The sequence below is a fragment of the Salvelinus sp. IW2-2015 genome, linkage group LG17, assembly GCF_002910315.2.
Source record: "Salvelinus sp. IW2-2015 linkage group LG17, ASM291031v2, whole genome shotgun sequence".
Classification (NCBI taxonomy): domain Eukaryota; kingdom Metazoa; phylum Chordata; class Actinopteri; order Salmoniformes; family Salmonidae; genus Salvelinus; species Salvelinus sp. IW2-2015.
In genome coordinates this window covers 26,678,734-26,697,853 of record NC_036857.1, presented here as the reverse complement: position 1 = coordinate 26,697,853, position 19,120 = coordinate 26,678,734, and the positions used below count along the sequence as shown (strand labels likewise).

General features: G+C 38.4%; 1 protein-coding gene across 1 annotated transcript in view; it reads right to left on the bottom strand.

Annotated features, from left to right (window-relative positions):
* Nucleotides 1–4,158: 4,158 nt before the first annotated feature.
* Nucleotides 4,159–19,120, bottom strand: part of LOC111976218 (nuclear factor of activated T-cells, cytoplasmic 2-like) — a 59,343-nt gene continuing 44,381 nt past the window's right edge. Inside the window, exon 10 of the mRNA XM_024004965.3 lies at nt 4,159–9,787. Coding sequence (XP_023860733.1) covers nt 9,732–9,787 — 56 coding nt within the window. The 3' untranslated portion in view covers nt 4,159–9,731. The remainder of the gene's footprint in view (nt 9,788–19,120) is intronic.

Sequence of the window (19,120 nt, the reverse complement as noted above, 5' to 3'; positions counted from 1 at the left end):
GAAGAAAATCTTCAGAAACTGCCAGAAAACGATTTAAGAAAGAGAGCGTTTGATTCTGTCTGTACTTTTCTACCGTTCCTTATTCGAAAAGTACCAGGATGTTGTCTCTGGTTTTGAATGTGAATTTAGAGAACTGAATCTGAGAAGTTGAATATATGTGAACTTTAGTGAACTTGAAATGATAGTTTGTAAACTTGATACACAGACAATGAATCCAATATCTACCATATTGAAATAAAATATATATAGATATTGAATTTGAATATTAAAACTGAATTCAGTATTAATTCAAATGTATGATTTCAATGATTACATTTGTGTATTACAAATTCAATAATATTGAATTTAAATTCAATATCTTAATACAATTTATTTTTTTATTATTCAAATTCAGCTTCTATTGGCACTGAAATCGCTCTATACTATAACACTAAACAATTATTTAGATTGAAGAGGTTAATTGACAGTCATGAAAAATTTGAAGAATTGAATAAACCACCTTTGGACGATAATAAAAAATATGCCTCTGGCCTCAAAATGACCCCAGTCGGTAGCTTGAGAGTTAATAACGTTTTTTTAATTAAACACGATTTGACATCCCATTGGTAAACTCTCATGGGACGTTCATTGATGGGCTGCCATGTAGACCTGACAGCAGACAATCCCCTATTAAAATGTAAGAAAAGAAATGCATGAGATTTTGACATAAAAATGTAGGCGAATGTATAAGGGATAATTTATGTATTTCTACATAAGCCTATGTCAATTAAATCAGATGTGGAGGCTAACTTACTTCTCCACAGTTTAATGTTGTATTTGTACACATCTTACGTCTGTTACCTATGCTCGTAAGCCCTGCAGGAAACTGATTAACATCTATGAGTGAGAACACCATGCAGGTCTTTGAGAAGTGTGTCTGCTACTGGACAATTCCAACATTATTCAACACCAACAGGCCATCACTGTTGGTCAAGGGCCCTGACATTTTTATAGAAGGATATTCTGGCCTCTGAGTAGTAACATACCTGACCAGTTGCAAGCTCCGATAAGCACAGAAAAGGTACAATTGATGGCCATTGACAATCGTATAAATGTCTGTTTCACATTAGTTATCTTAATTACTTAAATTTAAACTAGATTTACTGTACACCCCAAAAAATTAAGGTTCTTAAATGGTTGTTTCTTAGCTCTTAAGGTTACTTGGAAAACTCATACCCGATAAAGAACCTTTGAGTTTACTGTGGGGTTCGTGGTGTGGCGTTTATGGTTCTTCAGAATACTAAAAGGTTCTTGAAATGTATGGAAGCCTCCAGATGTGTCCCTTTCATAGCACACAGCAAATCGGCCAGTGTTAACTAGTGTTGATTCTTCAGTTTAACATTTCTAGTGTTGATTCAAGAGTTAAATTAACACTGTAAAGAGTGGTGTAAATGAACCCAAGTGTTGGAGTTAATATTCAGAGTTGAACCAAAACCATGCCCATTATTATCAGATTTCCTAGCATGCTCTATTGCAGGTAGATTTTTAAATTGTTTCAATATGGGGTGGCAGGTAGCCTAGTGGTTTGAGCGTTGGGCTAGTAACAGAAGTTGCTAGATCGAGTCCCCGAGCTGACAAGGTAAAATATATGTAATTCTGTCCCTGAACAAGGCAGTTAACCCACTGTTCCTAAGCCGTCATTATAAATAATAATTTTTTCTTAACTGATTTGCCTGGTTAAATATAAATATCTATTTTTTGCATGTACATTGATTTATTAATTCATCTTATGCTACTCTAATATTACATACATTTTTCTAAACTATTCCAATCTGTTACTTGGACTTAWGGCACCCGTTACTGAAATGGTTGTTCGAGTTTAGATGTTTAATGTAGTCTCATAACTTAGTCTTCTCAACCCTAGCAGTCACTCTGAATGCAGGTTGCAGGTCAATAAAAATTCTAAATGTTAGATATCCCAACTCTGGCTAGATTCCAATAGGAATTACACATCACCTTGCAAGCCAGCATAATGTGACTTACAGGGCTGATGAAACTATGAGTTTCAGGCCACTGTATTAGAGTAAAACTAGGCCCTCCACAGGACTGGAAAGGAATGAATGTAACAACCATGTCTCTGTCACAAGTAAACACAGACACGGGTGGTACTGGTAACTCTAAAATTAACTTGAAAGGCACCCTGGAAAATATGCAAATAAGGCTTGAAACACTACAGCAGGGCTATTCAATTACGCTCCTGGAGGGCAGAAACCTTTCTGGTTTGGGATTTTTGTAAGGTTCTTCAAAGAACCATCCCATTTTTGGTTCTTCAGAGAACCTTAAATGGTTCCCCTATGGCATCATGCTCAAGAACCTTCTTTGGTTCCAATCAGGGACAGATTTTTCTATTTGATTTGAACTGAAAGGGACATTGATAATGGTTGTGTATTATCAATTTGGCATAACTAAGGCTAACTCAATACAGTCTACTGAGTCTAGTAATGACATCAGAGTGTAATGAATGAAATTCCATTCGCATTAAGGCTCGTTTTTTTGTTCTGGGTCAATCTCACACAGTCAATCAGTACTACAGCAGTCTGACCTCATTAATACCTCATTTGGAGAGAAAGGGCACATGAGTCATGGGCCACAGCATATCTCTAAGAGTGGGGTGAAAAACGCTAATCTAGCGTTCCATCTAGCCCACGTGCTGTGTTTTTTCACCCATGCTATGAGGTCATAGGCAGAGACTTCCTGAACACAGGGTTCATTCACAGAGTCCTCCAGTACTCCAGTCACCAGAATTAGGCTCCAAACATGCTGTCTCCTGGCAACATGGCTTACAGGGCTATAGTCAACTCCCTTGTTGTTATTTGTTTGAAGGAGGGGTGGGGTTGTGGGGTTGTAAGTGGGAGTGTGTATGTGTGTGTGTGTGTGTGTGTGTGTGGTGTCACTGAGTATGTATGTAATAGATGAAGCCGTGGTAAAAATGAACATGAGGAGAGGATAACAGAAACAGTCACCCCATTGATGTGCCAGGCAGGGGGAGAAGTATGGGGTTATGTAGCATGAGTCAGTGACAGTTAGGTTCTCCCTCACAAAAAACACAAACAGTCTAAAGACAGAAATCAGTGACAGTATTACCTTGCCAACAACCAATGGAGTAAGCAAAAATAAGGAAAATCAATCAACTTTAGGATAAGGAAAACTTGGAAGTACTAAAACGTACATGTCAAATTAACTGCAGAAAAGTCTTACACAAAATGACAACAGTAGTTTTATTGATATTTTAAAAATACAACTTTTGCTTCTGGAAAAATAGATATGAAAATTACAGGGTTTTAAGGAACATACATACATCAGATATAGAACAGAAAATGTAAACTATTGATTATTAAGCAAAATTAAGACTATGGCAGAAATGATTGCCTGCACTTAAGATGCAGAGATTTGTTAAAAACTGTGTAAAACATCTGAAACATAAATATAACCTGTTTCTCAAATGCAAACTTAATTTCAACATCACTTATATTAATATAGGCAGAGTATAATACCACATTAAGACAGCTATACAGTGGCTTGCGAAAGTATTCACCCCCTTGGCATTTCTCCTATTTTGTTTCCTTACAACCTGGAATTAAAATAGATTTTTGGGGGTTTGAATCATTTGATTTACACAACATGCCTACCACTGTGAAGATGCAAAATATTTTTTCTTGTGAAACAAACAAGAAATAAGACAAAAACACAGAAAACTTTAGCGTGCCATAACTTATTCACCCCCCCCACCCCCCCCCCCCCCCCCCCCCAAAGTCAATACTTTGTAGAGCCACCTTTGCAGCAATTACAGCTGCAAGACTCTTGGGGTATGTCTATGGGATTTTGCCCATTCTTCAAGGCAAAACTGCTTCAGCTCCTTCAAGTCGGATGGGTTCCATTGGTGTACAACAATCTAAGTCATACCACAGATTCTCAATTGGATTAGAGTCTGGGCTTTGGCCATTCCAAGACATTTAAATGTTTCCCCTTAAACCACCAAGTGTTGCTTTAGCAGTATGCTTAGGGTCATTGTCCTGCGGAAGGTGAACTTCCGTCCCAGTCTCAAATCTCTGGAAGACTGAAACAGATTTCCCTGTATTTAGCGCCATCATCATTCCTTAAATTCTGACCAGTTCCCAGTCCCTGCCGATGAAAAACACCCCACAGCATGATGCTGCCACCACGCTTCACTCTGGGGATGGTTATCTCAGGGTGATGAGAGGTGTTGGTTTGCGCCAGACATAGCGTTTTCCTTGATAGCCAAAAAGCTCAATTTAGTCTCATCTGACCAGAGTATCTTCTTCCATATTTTTTGGGAGTCTCCCACGTGCCTTTTGGCGAACACCAAACATGGTTGCTTATTTTTTTTTCTGGCCACTCTTCCGTAAAGCCCAGCTCTGTGGAGTGTACGGCTTAAAGTGGTCCTATGGACAGATACTCCAATCTCCTCCGTGGAGCTTTGCAGCTCCTTCAGGGTTATCTTTGGTCTCTTTGTTGCCTCTCTGATTAATGACCTCCTTGCCTGGTCCGTGAGTTTTGGTGGGCGGTCCTCTCTTGGCAGGTTTGTTGTGGTGCCATATTCTTTCCATTTTTTAATAATGGATTTAATGGTGCTCTGTGGCATMTTCAAAGTTTCAGATATTTTTTTATAACCCAACCCTGATCTGTACTTCTGCACAACTTTGTCCCTGACCTGTTTGGAGAGCTCCTTGGTCTTCATGGTACTGCTTGCTTGGTGGTGCCCCTTGCTTTGTGGTGTTGCAGACTCTGGGGCCTTTCAGAACAGGTGTATATATACTGAGATCATGTGACAGATCATGTGACACTTAGATTGCACACAATTGGACTTTATTTAACTAATTATGTGACTTCTGAAGGTAATTGGTTGCACCATATCTTATTTAGGGGCTTCATAGCAAAGGGGGGAATACATATGCACGCACCACTCGTCCGGTAAGAATGTTTTAGAAATTTTTAAAACAAGTTATTTTTTCATTTCCCTTCACCAATTTGGACTATTTTGTGTATGTCTATTACACGAAATCCAAATAAACATCCATTTAAATTACAGGTTGTAATGCAACAAAATAGGAAAAACACAGAGGAGGATGAATACTTTTGCAAGGCACTGTATATGGCTTTTTGTATATTACTAAGACACTGGATTAACAAAACAAAAGAAAAGAAAAAGCAAGAAAACAACTGATGCAGTTCATAAAACATATTTTCTACCATACTCTATAACTTTGAAATTAAAAAACAGGCTTAACAGAAGCATTTATACAGTTGTAAGCAATTAACTATTTACAGATAAAGGGGAAAACTATTTCGTAAAGTATACATTCAGGATATTTCAAACATACTGTATGCTGTACATTGAGAGAATGGCTCGTACAGGCAGATTCAGTCTCTGGATCATTAACTTTTAAATCTCAGCACAAACAGTAATGGCATGAATTACTGGACACTGTTCAGGTTTACACTTTTTAAACTATATATAATCTAAGTAAAGCATCTTTTCTTTGGAATCTTCTTAAAAATGTTAACATATTGTATTGGATACGTAACAAAAGTCCCTTTCTGCACCAATGTAAGCTATCCCCTTTACACAATATAAAAGCACTTTAAGAGCACTTGGGAAAATGCTAGTATATACAGTCAGGTCCATAATTATTGGCAACCTTGATGAAGATGAGCAAAAAAGACTGTATAAAATAAATCATATAAATATTGAGCTATATTGTATGCCAAAAAAATGGGAAATTATATTATTTTATACTAATACGATTTCTCAGAGAAATATATTTGATTAAATATTAAATAAAATGTGCAATAAGATTGGAGTCAAAATGATTGGCACCTCTGTTTTCAATACTATAGCACCCTCCCCTTGTGAAGATAAACAACACTGAGCCTTTTTCTCAAACAAATGATGAGATTGGAGAACACGTTTGGAGGGATCTTAGACCATTCATCAATACAGAATATATATTTAATCTGGACTGGCCTCTTCAATTAAAACCATAGGTTTTCAATTGGGTTCATGTCCGTAGATTTTGTGGTCAATTAACCATTTCTTTGTGGATTTTGATAGTGCTTGGCATTAAAGTCTTGGTGGAGTTTCAGCCTCCAATCAGAGGCAACCAGTTTTTTMGGGGCTAAAATGTCCTGGTACTTGGTAAAGTTCATGATGCTGTTGAATTTAACAAGGTCCCTATGACCAGTGGAAGCAAAACAGCCCTATAACATCAAAGATCCACCACCTGATTTTACAGTAGATATGAGGTACTTTTCTGCATATGTTTGTTTTTCAACGCCAAACCAACCACTGGTGTCCGTGTCCAAAGAGCTCTATTTCCTGTCTTCTGACCATAGCATCAGTTCCAATCCAAGTGCCAATGCCGTTTATCAAACTTCCGTCCAGACTTTAACCCCATTGAAAATCTGTGGTTTGAATTGAAGAGGGCAGTCCATAAGAGCAAACAAAGCATATCAAGGATCTGAAYAAATTATATATGGAGGAATGGTCTAAGATCCCTCCCAACATGTTCTCCAATCTCTTAAAAACATTTTTGAAAAAGACTCTGTCATTATCCTCCCAAGGGGAGTGTGCTAGAGTATTGAAAACAGGAGTGCCAAAATTTTGACCCGTCTTTTTTTTAATTTTTTTATTATTACTTGTTAAACAAAATCTCTTTCTCTGAGCAATTGTCTTATTATAAAATAATATAATTTCCAAATTTTGTTTGCATACAATATAGCTCAGTATTTGTATTATTTATTTTATAATGTCTTTTTGGTCAGCTTTATCAACAAGGTCAATAATTATGGACTGTACATGCAGGAAATCCTATTGCTTTCATGTTTGATTGTACATCAAAATACATGTATAATGAAAATGACACTGAACAAAGAAATCACAGCTCATCTTGGAAATGTGGGATTATCTTGGAAATGTAAGGCACAGTATGTACAGTACAGGTATGAATACTTGGGATGTTATTGTATATGCAGACAATAATAAGCACTACATATATTGTATATTGCTTGATTGTCATTGCGGGAAGAAAAAATAATTACACAAAAAACTATAGAAACAGAAATAGGTAGGCTATAATATCTGTTTTACACATATTATGTGCATTTTTCTCTCTGTATGAACTAAAAATGCCAAAGATTTTGATAAATGTTACAATCAAATAGGCAACTAATAAGTTGGGCACTCATGAGGCTGTATCACAACCATCCGTGACTGGGAGTCCCACAGGGCGGCGCACAATTGGCCCAGAGTCGTCCGGCTTTGGCCAGTGTAGGCCGTCATTGTAAATAAGAATTTGTTTTAACTGACTTGCCCAGTTAAATAAAAGTTAAATAAAATAAAAAATAAAAAATGAGCACGCATACAGTGCTTTCAGAAAGTATTCACACCCCTTTTCCACATTTTTTTGTGTTAAAGCCCAAATTTAAAATGTATTAAATTTACATTTTGTGTCACTGGCCAACACACAATAACCCATTATGTCAAAGTGGAATTATGTTTTTAGATATTTTTTTTTACAAATTAATAAAATATGAAAAGCTGAAATGTCTTGAGTCAATAAGTATTAAACCCCTTTGTATTGGCAAGCCTAAATACATTCAAAAGTTAAAATATGCTTAACAAGTCACATAATAAGTTGCATGGACTCACTCTGTGTGCAATAAAATTGTTTAACATGATTTTTGAATGGCTACCTCACACACACATCTGTAAGGTCCCTCAGTCAAGCTGTTTTTTCAAACACAGATTCAACTACAAAGACCTGGGAGGTTTTCCAATGCCTCGCAAAGGGCAGCTATTGGTAGAGGGGTAAACATTTGAAAAGCAGACATTACATAACCCTTTGAGAATGGTGAAGTTATTAATTACACTTTGGATGGTGTATCAATACACCCAGTCACTACAAAGATACAGGAGTCCTTCCTAACTCAGTTGCCCGGAGAGGAAGGAAACCACTCAGGGATTTCACCATGAGGCCAATGGTGACTTTAAAACAGCTGTGAAAACTGAGAAATCAACGACATTGTAGTTACTCCACAATACTAACCTAATTGACAGAGTGAAAAGAAGGAAGTCTGTGCAGAATAAAAAATATTCCAAAACATGCATCCTGTTTGCAACACGGCACTACAGTAATACTGTAACAAATGTGGCAAAGCAATTCACTTTATGTCATGAATACAAAGTGTTATGTTTGGTGCAAATCCAATGCAACACATTACTGAGCACTATTCTCCATATTTTCAAGCATAGTGGTGGCTGCATTATGTTATAGGTATGCTTGTAATCGTTAAGGACTGGGGAGTTTTTCAGGATAAAAAATTAAGGGAATGGAGCTAAGCACAGGCAAAATCCTAGAAAAAAACCTGGTTCAGACTGCTTTCCACCAGATACTGGGAGATGAATTCACCTTTCAGCAGGCAAATGTTGCACAATCCAGGTGTGAAAGACTTACCTAGAAAGATTCACAGCTGTAATCGCTGCCAAATGGTGCCTCTACAAAGTATTGACTCGGAGGTGTGAATACTTGTCAATCAAATATTTCTGCATTTAATTTTCAATACATTTGCAAACATTTCTAATAACATGTTTTCACTTTGTCATTATGGGGTATTGTGTGTAGATGGGCGAGATTTTTTTTGAATCCATTTTGAATTCCGGCTGTAACGTAACAGCATATTGTGGAATAAGTCAAGGGTTATGAATTCTTTCTGAAGCCACTGAAAGACTAGAACAATACGCCATTACATTTCCCACTAATTCTTTCCTGTGTAAGGATTCACATGTAACTATTTCAATATAAGCCTTTTGAGGCTAATTCAATATTCAATCATTCATAGAGAAATGTACAATACTTTTTCTCTAAGCAGTTCAAAATAATAACCTGTATTGAAAACACTGGCCCAGATAAGGCCTCTTTGGCAAATCAACTGCTTATACATTAAGTTCATCACATGACTCAAACATAATGACGAAAAAAAACATTAAACATTGAAATAAAGACAACACACCATGTAAGAATACATATACACAACGATTCCCCTACTAAACAGTGCATATAACTTTGAAAAGCAAGAATATGGGGAAATGAACATTCTATCAAATATTTTTGGGGTTATTAGGATGGCAGTGTGCGTCTCCTTTAGAGTAGAAAGATGAGATGATCAAAGTAAGCTCAAGAAGAATTTTGGTCATTACATTTCATAACACAATACACATATCACAGTGCAATGCTGACATGTTGGCATATTTTATGCATGGTGTCATTAGTAGAAGTGTCAACAAGATGGGTTAGAGGGTGAAAGTTCCTTGAAAGGTTTGCATAAGGTTTTAACACCGAGTATTGCCACAACTACTGCCATGATTGTGACTTGCTTATGAATTTTCACCCTCTATTCTACAATATACAAAAAAACAAGGCACAATCTAGTTTACGATGACCCTAAAAATTAAGACTTTCTTTGGTAGAACGTTCTTTGGCATTGGGTAAAAGGCACTGAATCTTTAGCTGAGAAACAGTTATTTGAAGGAAAAGGACTGAACAGCCAAAATGCTGGTAGCTGATAGTTGATAGTTGTTATGGAGATGGACAGTTGGGCACACAGGGAAGAAGAAGAAGTTCCCGTGGCGACGCAGAGCGAGCTGCAGCTGTCCACTTCCTGTTTGCTGTCGTCTATGTCTGACCTCTGGCCTGCACTCCGGTCAGATCCTTCCTTATGATCTCGTTTACTACAGGGAGGAGAAGAGAAACAAGTACTGGGCGTTAGTTAGTCGGAGCATAAAACGTGTTTGATGTAATACTGTACTGTCATCTGTTCTTCCCAGGCAGCATTTCGCAGCTCCAGAGAGGGCAATTTTCACTTCTGGCCTTTTCATATTTTCCTTTCTCTTACAACAAATGCTCATAAAAAGGTACATTACATCGTAGAAAATGGCATAACATCTTGACAAAAACATACTGATCCGACAGTAAAACATCAAGGGACACAACACCAAGAACCGCTGATTACTCTGTGTCCAGGTTGGCTGTAGTAGCGATAACAGAAGATGCCGCAACAGTTCATGAGCTGCATTGGCACAGAGTGTCCACTAGGAGGASGGCCTCAGTTTTCGATTCTACCGCTCTTTCAATTCCCCATTACTTCCTGTTGTTCTGCTGACAGCCAGGTGACACACAGCATGGGGGGAATAAATGGAAACTTTCACAGCTTCAGCGTTCTAAAAATAGACTCAGTCAAGGTGTGTAGAGTTCTTACACACACACCATGCCGTGTGTAAGGTGGGGGAAACACATTGTGATGTGATGAAACCTGTCTAAAGTTCATGTCTAAGAGCTCTGTGATGAGGTTAAATAAAGATGTATTAAAAACAGATCACCATCATTAAAGGCCCAGTGCAGTAAAAAATGTGATTTAACACAATTTGGAATTATACTGTGCAATTGTGAAAATAATGATAATGCCCTTTTAGTGTAGGAGCTGTTTGAAAAGACCACCTGAAATTTCAACCTGTTTTGGTTTGATGGAGTTTTGTCACTAGGTGGTAAATGACTTAATTGACCAATAAGTAGGAGTTACAAACCTCTCTGCCAATAACAGCTACTGTAGTTTTCAGTTTTCCCCTCCCCACACAGACCACTCCCAGACAATTCTAGAACAATTCTTGCTCGAGAAATCGCTCTTTGCTAAGAAGCTATTTTTGTATATTTTTGACCATTTTAATTGAAAACACAGTAAGGTACTTAATTGTTACCCATAAATTATCTGATATTAAGATAAAAACGTCTGCGTTGGACTTTTAAGTAATTCAGATATATTACCATTTGAAAAAGTCTACAAACAATGATTGTAAGCTTTCTCATTTAGCTTTAGATGATCAGTTTGTATGGGGACCATTACAACATATTTATAGGCCTATCGTGAAATATAAAAAATTATACCTATACTGCAAGTTGTCAAACTGAATACTGTATTGTATTCATAAACCACAGCCAGATGGTTAAATGAAAATGAAGAGTGATTGTATGACTTCATGAAACCTATAAGATTGCTACTGTAGCCGTAGCTTACACTACAACAGTATGTAATCACACTTTGATTCACATTGACAATAGGGAAAACCTGTAGTAAGCTCAGAGGAATGTCCAGTATGGTGAGCATGTAGTGTGTCCAGATAGCCCACATCCTCTGTACTGCAGTCTATCTGTCTTTATCAGTAACTAACAACTCCAACAGCTCTGGAAGCACACTGTGTATACTGGCACTATCACATAAGAGCCTGGCGCCATGGCTTCTTGTTGTGACTTAGGGAACATTTTAAGGCATGCCCAAAATGGAGGAATAATAGTGTGAAATTGGTTGACAGTGACGTCAATTGAGCCAAAATGCCTTTAATTCTAGTACATCTGTGATTTTAAAAGCTAACCACATTCATGTTTATGCGTGGTATACTATAACAACATGTTTTGAACATTCACAGGGAGGTTGGGTCTCAGTTAATACAGTAGTGTCACTGATATGAAGCATCCTAAAATATATGAAAATATGCTCAATCTTTTTTAAGAGGAAACCTTTTCACTTAAAAGGGATAAATGGGGTAAGTTAGTAAGCAATACCACTCAGGGTTTAGGGGAACTCAATATCCAACAGGCTTATAGGAGGCCTTTTTAAAGCATTGACCTATATAGTGGGACAAGGGTGCTGCCATTAAACAGCAAGTTAAGCGAAAACAGACACCGTCAACCAACCCACACAGACACACTCATCCCTGGCTGAGCAGTGGTGTGTACCAATGTAACTCCCTCACACACAACAGCCCTTACATGCTGACCACACCTCTCGCGTTGTGGTAATACTATGAAAGTTAGATGCCAATCGCCATATAAAGTCCAAAGAAGAAAAAGCCTGGAAGGATGAGAGATGACTAGAAACGATTCGGTTGACCGTTTTACGTGTGGATTAATTGTCGGAGTAGAGGACCTTGTGCATTTCAGGTAAAACAACTCAACATTTATATCCCAGGACAAATTAGCTAGCAAATGCAAGCTAGATAAATAGGACAAATTAGCTAGCAACTGCAAGCTAGCTAGCTAATTTGCCATAAATGTTTAATGCTTTTCGACCTGTCCACAAATTAATATAATTGGTTCAGAGTTTGTTTTAATATTTCAACCTGCGTGTTGTGATCGTGTTTGGTGTGGGGGGACAAAATCAATTTGCGCACGCGCGGGTCCGGTCTGGGCATGGTGTTACCCTAACTAATACTCAGTGAAACTGGTTGCAAAGTATGTACTAATACTGGAACCCTGTTTGTAGGGTTGTAGTTACAATTGAGATAAAACAGGTACAGTTAAGATAAAACATGATTCTGTAGCTTTCAATAACCTTTTCTTGTTATTGCAAGTCACTGAGTTATCTATCAGATATGCATTTTTTGCCTGACAAACAATTCAGAAGCTGATCAAAAACAGCCTGCCAGCAGAGCAAACTGTAGGCCCACTTCTATGATTAAGAGTAGCTGCTAGACTATCCTCCTCCCAGTCCTCTCGTTTCCTTCGGTCTCTGATCATCTGAAAGAGAAAATAAATAAATCATGGCTGTTTACAGCAGCTCAACACTAAGCACACTTTATGGAGCAGAGCAGAGCAGAGCTGAATCTGAAACAGGGAGGGCAAACCAACTAGAGCGGCCAAACCGGCCCGGTTGCTCCAGCTCTCTCTGCTCAACGTCCATGTTTATTTTATATATCTAGTGGAATTCCCTTTGACACCTAATGCCTTAAAGAAACTTTCAACTACTCAACGGTGCCACAGGATTCTCCTGAGTATAAAAAAGAGGGCTTAGAGAGGCGAGTGGTGCTCCAGAGCAAGGCAGGCTGGGAAGTTATACAGTAGAGAGCTTTAACTGAGCCTCATGAAGGGTTGGCACGGCCTGGCCATTTGAGGCTGGCCCAGGGAACACTCAGACTTGACCATACAATAGATGAGTGTCTGGCTTTAGAGTCCTGCACCAATAAACATGTTTGTTTACCAACCAGGGGTGGGAGAGAGACACACACACAGTACAGTAGCTGACTCAGTCACTTCACACTGCCTCCTATGAGGTGGTGGTGGAGTGTGAGTGAGTGAGTGAGTGAGTGAGTGAGTGAGTGAGTGAGTGAGTGAGTGAGTGAGTGAGTGAGTGAGTGAGTGAGTGAGTAAACTTCTCAGAATACAGTACTCTTTAACCCAGTTTAGTTTTTTAACTCTGGTTCTCTGTGTGACCATGGGCATGTTGCTATTGTTGTCGTTGATCTGCTCGCTCATAAGTGGGACGTAAGGGACCTGAAACTAATCTGGGCTCGGCATGCTGTTATTGTGTGCTTTATCTCTGAATAGTAGCTCTCTCTCCTTTCACCTGCTGGACTATTTTCACCTGTGCCACTGCCTCTGGGGTTAATTCCAGTCAGTTTCACTACAACTGTAGCATAAGTGGGCATGGAAAGATGCAGATACAAGAGTGTATCGTGACTCACTTTCTAAGTTGTAGACAGCACCTTCACAGTACAAGACAGTGTAAGCCTATATATGAGCAAAGACACTAGCTTCTAGAAGAGGCCTTTAGAGTACAGTATGTGAAGCCCATTCCATGTTTTAGTTTTACTCAGTTAAATACATTGCTTTCTTCTATTGCCCTTTATCTCGGTCACACCACAGAGAGCAGCACTACCAAGATGACACAGTTCTATAATCGAAACCACAGAATCATGACGCTCCAGAGTTAAAACCTTTTCGAAATGAGCAAGGTGTGAAAGACATCTGAGTGACTAATTTGAGAATCTTATTTCTCTGAAAACATCTTTGTGAAGTTCAAATAAATTAATGTTTATGGCATAAACCACACCTTGACATCTAAGTAGTGAAAGACAATGGGACTTTCTGCATTCCCCATCTTCCTGTGCTTTGTTTGAAGAGAGGGTTTTAAGGTGGAGCGGGGGTGCGTAACTACAAGTGGCACTGGGGGGGTGGATTCACACCCTACAACTGAAGGCTGTGTTTAAACTGCTCTCTCAAACTGCACCTATAGCCAACACACTATCACAGATTATCGTGAAATACAGTAGACACAAATGACTTATTAAAAATTCTTGACAGGCACACACAAAATTGTGTCCACCACACAATTTTCTAAATATTATGTTTTTGTGTCGACCACATGATTTTCTGCTTCATAACGCATTTGTGATTTTCTTCATAACGAATTAAAAATATTTGGTGGCTAAAGTTAGCTAGGTTAGCGAAGGGGCTAACCTTACCTAGGCTAGGGGTTAAGGGTTAGGAATTAAGGTTAGGGGTTAAGGTTAGAGTTAGGCGTTAAGGTTAAGGTTAGGGTTAGGTAAAATGTTAGCTAAGTAGTTAAAAAGTAGAAATAAGATAAACCTGAGATATACATTCATCCACCTGGCAAATCTCATCTTGACCATCCAGAATACAACACACACGTTTTCTACTGCCAAGGAGGCTCAAGACTTCTGCGATAAGCACACAAAATGTCCAACACACAATGGGAAGAGCTGACAGATCTAGGCTTTTGGCTGACACAATATTCAGGTATGCTATCCACGCACAATCATGCAGCCTAGCCTATGGCTGTGGTGCTGCCCTCAGCATAAGTCAATGATGAGAAACCCCTCTCAATTGGGTAAAAGGAACACTATTATTATTTCTGAACATTGGACTTCGTTATTATTAGATTGCCTATGTTCCAGGACATTTCGACATTGATGACTCCGCGCCAATTAATGAAAAATGTACAATATATTGAAGAGCCATACAGACTGGGATTGCTTCCTTACGGGGCTACAGCACATTACACCCCTATGGGCTAAACTGTTCAAGATAGATTGTCAGTCCCATATGGGCTTCCACACAATTCCTTTTTGCTTGTGTTTTATTCTTCCTCCTATGTTTAAGGTCATTTAGAGTATATTGCTAATAATAGTGAGGATGTGACTGTTTAGGCTTGTATTTCAGTTGCAATATTTCGATAAAAAAAAAATCTGCAAACTTAAATGTAAAGGTCTGAAGGGGTTAATTATTAGTTACTTTATGTTTTACTTTAATTATGTTTCGCAATACCTTAAGACCCCCCAACATATATGCTGTTTAAGACATGTTATAGATAAGGGGAGGGAAGGGGGGGAATGGTTCACTGGGTGGGTTTCCCTGTGGGTCCTGCTTTTTGTTTCACATCCATGGGCTTTTTAACACTAAAGATAATAATTACAACATTAATACTACTTTTTTTAACAATGGCAACGCTAGCTATTCTCTCTTGAAATTTGAAAGGCCTAAACTCACATATTAAACGTTCCAGCTGTCTTGATATCCTAAGAAGAAACCATATTGATATAGCAATGTTCAAAAGAAACACACCTGCTCCAAAAGGACACACAGAAAAGAGAACCATTTGTGACTCGTTTCACGAAACTAGGCATATGTCCCGTGTCACTTCTTCACAGGAGAGGCATTTGAACATTTTTATTTATTTTTAAAATGTGTTTTTTTTTGTCTGAAATGCCTTCTGGAACATGTGAACTTTCATGTGCCCTAATAACAAATGTGTATGTCATGTGCAAATATGAATAAAATTGTAAAATTACGAGCCTAGATGGTTTAGCCACAGAAAAAGTCAGGAACCTTCCCGCTAGCCATGAATGGCTGAGATAATGGATGGGCTGGACATGCCGAGAGATGAGTTCGGATTGGTCTGCCATATAGCACTTCTGTCTATAACATGAGCTGCTTAGTATGTGTAGGTAATCCTTTCTAAAGCGGCTTTTTTGAAAGCTATCACAAAGAACTGCAAAAGTGTTGATAAGGCTCTCCACTGTCTGGATGACTGCATTTTGAAATCAATGGAATGCGGTGGAAGAAGAATATGATAGCTAAGGAGATGGAGAAAATTCTGGCATTTGTTGGCAAATGCGGAGGGAGTCGAAAAGAGAACACAGAAGGCTGTTGTATAAGCTGTTTAATAAAAATCTCTGGATTACATCTTCAAACTAAGGGCAACCATGGCATCCGTGACAGAGAGGGAGAAGCGTTCATCCATGTATACACGGGTAAGAGAGTCTAGCTAGCTACATTTTTCAGATATTATACATTTCTAATTTAGTCAGTCATTTTCATTGKAAGTTAAAGCTTACTGTTAGCTAGCTAGCTAACGTTATTTGGCTGGCTGACTCGCTAGCTAACGCCTTTTTTATGATCTGTGAAGTAATATTATTTTCTATCTCAGAGCCATTTGCATATTTTTGTTATAATGTTAGCTAGCTAGCTAGTTGGTTAGCTTCAGCAACCTGTAGATTCATGCAGGGTAGTAATGTTACACTATGATTTGGGATTATGGTTCATGGAGTCTTAACATGTCTTAAGAAAAGACTCCAATATGCAAGTAACCATTTCACTGTACCGTTTACACCTTCTGTATCCTGTGCATGTGACAAATAAACTTTGATTTTATTTGATATAGTGTGTGTTTACCAGACACAGTAATGTGAAGAACAACATGACCTGGACCAAATTAGTCAAAGTCAAATTAGGATATAACATAAGGCCAACGAGACAGGTTCTAAAATTCTCCTATAGAATAGCCTGCTTTTATTTCGACACTCACACTCACAACCGTAAACTATTTTCTGTAATTAGCTCGCCATTGACTTGTAAATAATAACATTGTTGTGAGTTTCTTTTCCTGTAATCATGAATACAAATTAGGTCAAGTTTAGACGCTGTCAGCTACAATTGAAGTCGGAAGATTACATACACTTATGTTGGAGTCATTAAACTCGTTTTTCAACCACTCCACAAATTTCTTGTTAACAAACTATAGTTTTGGCAAGTCGGTTAGGACATCTACTTTGTGCATGACACAAGTAATTTTTCCAACAATTGTTTACAGGCAGATTATTTCACTTATAATTCACTGCATCACAATTCCAGCAGTTCAGAAGTTTACATACACTAAGTTTACTGTGCCTTTAAACTGCTTGGAAAATTCCAGAAAATGATGCCATGGCTTTAGAAGCTTCTGATAGGCTAATTGACATCATTTGAGTCAATTGGAGGTGTACCTGTGGATGTWTTTCAAGGCCTACCTTCAAACTCACTGCCTCTTTGCTTGACATCATGGGTAAATCAAAATAAATTAGCCAAGACCTCAGAAAAATAATTGTAGACCTCCACAAGTCTGGTTCAGCCTTGGGAGCAATTTCCAAACGCCTGATGGTACCACGTTGATCTGTACAAACAATAGTACACAAGTATAAACACCATGGAACCACGCAGCCGTCATACCGCTCAGGAAGGAGAATTGTTCTGTCTCCTAGAGATGAACGTACTTTGGTGCGAAAAGTGCAAATCAATCCCAGAACAACAGCAACTGCTCCAAAACCGCCATAAAAAAGCCAGACTGCGGGTTGCAACTACACATGGGGACAAAGATCGTACTTTTTGTTTCATCCTCTGGTCTGATGAAACAAAAATAGAACTGTTTGGCCGTAATGACCACCATTATGTTTGGAGGAAAAAGGGGGAAAGCTTGCAAGCCGAAGAACACCATCACAACCGTGAAGCACGGGGGTGGATGCATCATGTTGTGGGGGTGCTTTGCTGCAGGAGGGACTGGTGCACTTCACAAAATAGATGGTATCATGAGGCAGGACAATTATATGGATATATTGAAGCAACATCTCAAGACATCAGTCAGGAAGTTAATGCTTGGTCGCAAATGGGTCTTCCAAATGGACAATGACCCCAAGCATACTTCCAAAGTTGTGTCAAAATGGCTTAAGGACAACAAAGTCAAGGTATTGGAGTGGCCATCACAAAGCCCTGACCTCAATCCTATAGACAATTTGTGGGCAGAACTGAAAAAGCGTGTGCGAGCAAGGAGGCCTACAAACCTGACTCAGTTACACCAGCTCTGTCAGGAGGAATGGGCCAAAATTCACCCAACTTATTGTGGGAAGCTTGTGGAAGGCTACCCGAAACGTTTGACCCAAGTTAAACAATTTTAAGGCAATGCTACCAAATACTAATTGAGTGTATGTAAAATTCTGACTCACTGGGAAGGTAATGAAAAAAATAAAAGCTGAAATAAATCATTCTCTCTACACTATTATTCTGACATTTCACATTGTTAAAATAAAGTGGTGATCCTAACTGACCTAAGACAGGGAATTTTTACTAGGATTAAATGTCAGGAATTGTGAAAAACTGAGTTTAAATGCATTTGGCTAAGGTGTATGTAAACCTCCGACTTCAACTGTATATGATATGTTCATTATTAGCTAGAATATTACAAGCTAGAAACAAACCAAACCAGCCTGACGTTTTTGTGTTTATACTTTTTCATAACGACAATGACAAGTTTGATGTCGGACGACAATAGAATGTGCATGATGTCACTGCGACAACTGTAAACAGACATGTCAATAGACATAGTATAAATCAGCCGTAAGTCTTGGTTGTACACTACCGTAGTCACTGTTTAGCCCATGGCCTCACATGTGAATCCGTAAAGAGATGAGTGGGGATAAGGCTTAAGAGGGTGTGAACGATGCAGAATGGGTGTAGGCAGAGAAGAGCTCTCCAGTAGGTGTACCAAAATATTCTAGGGTCATTTTCTGGAGAAAAAAAAAGTTGATCAACTTTCAAAGCAGAATTTCTTTCCCATTGTAACTCAACTGTAATGTTTGATATACCATTTTCTAGCTCCGAGTCTCTACTTTTATCCAAAGTAAAAAAAACACTGCTACATAAGACTGAATCGAGCCGGTACATATGTACAAACTGGCTGCTTTTTCATCAACCCCAAACAACACTAAAGGTGTAATCATAACGATACATAATAAATTAAACATTTCAAAAAGTCCAAGAAGGCAGAATCCCTTTCCTGAAATGTATCCATAATGGAAAGAAAATTGCCTCTATTAATGTGTATGCTACAAATTCATATGATCCTACGTTTTTTGATTCTCTGAATAGCATATAGTGGTTGAAATACCACACTCAAAACAACA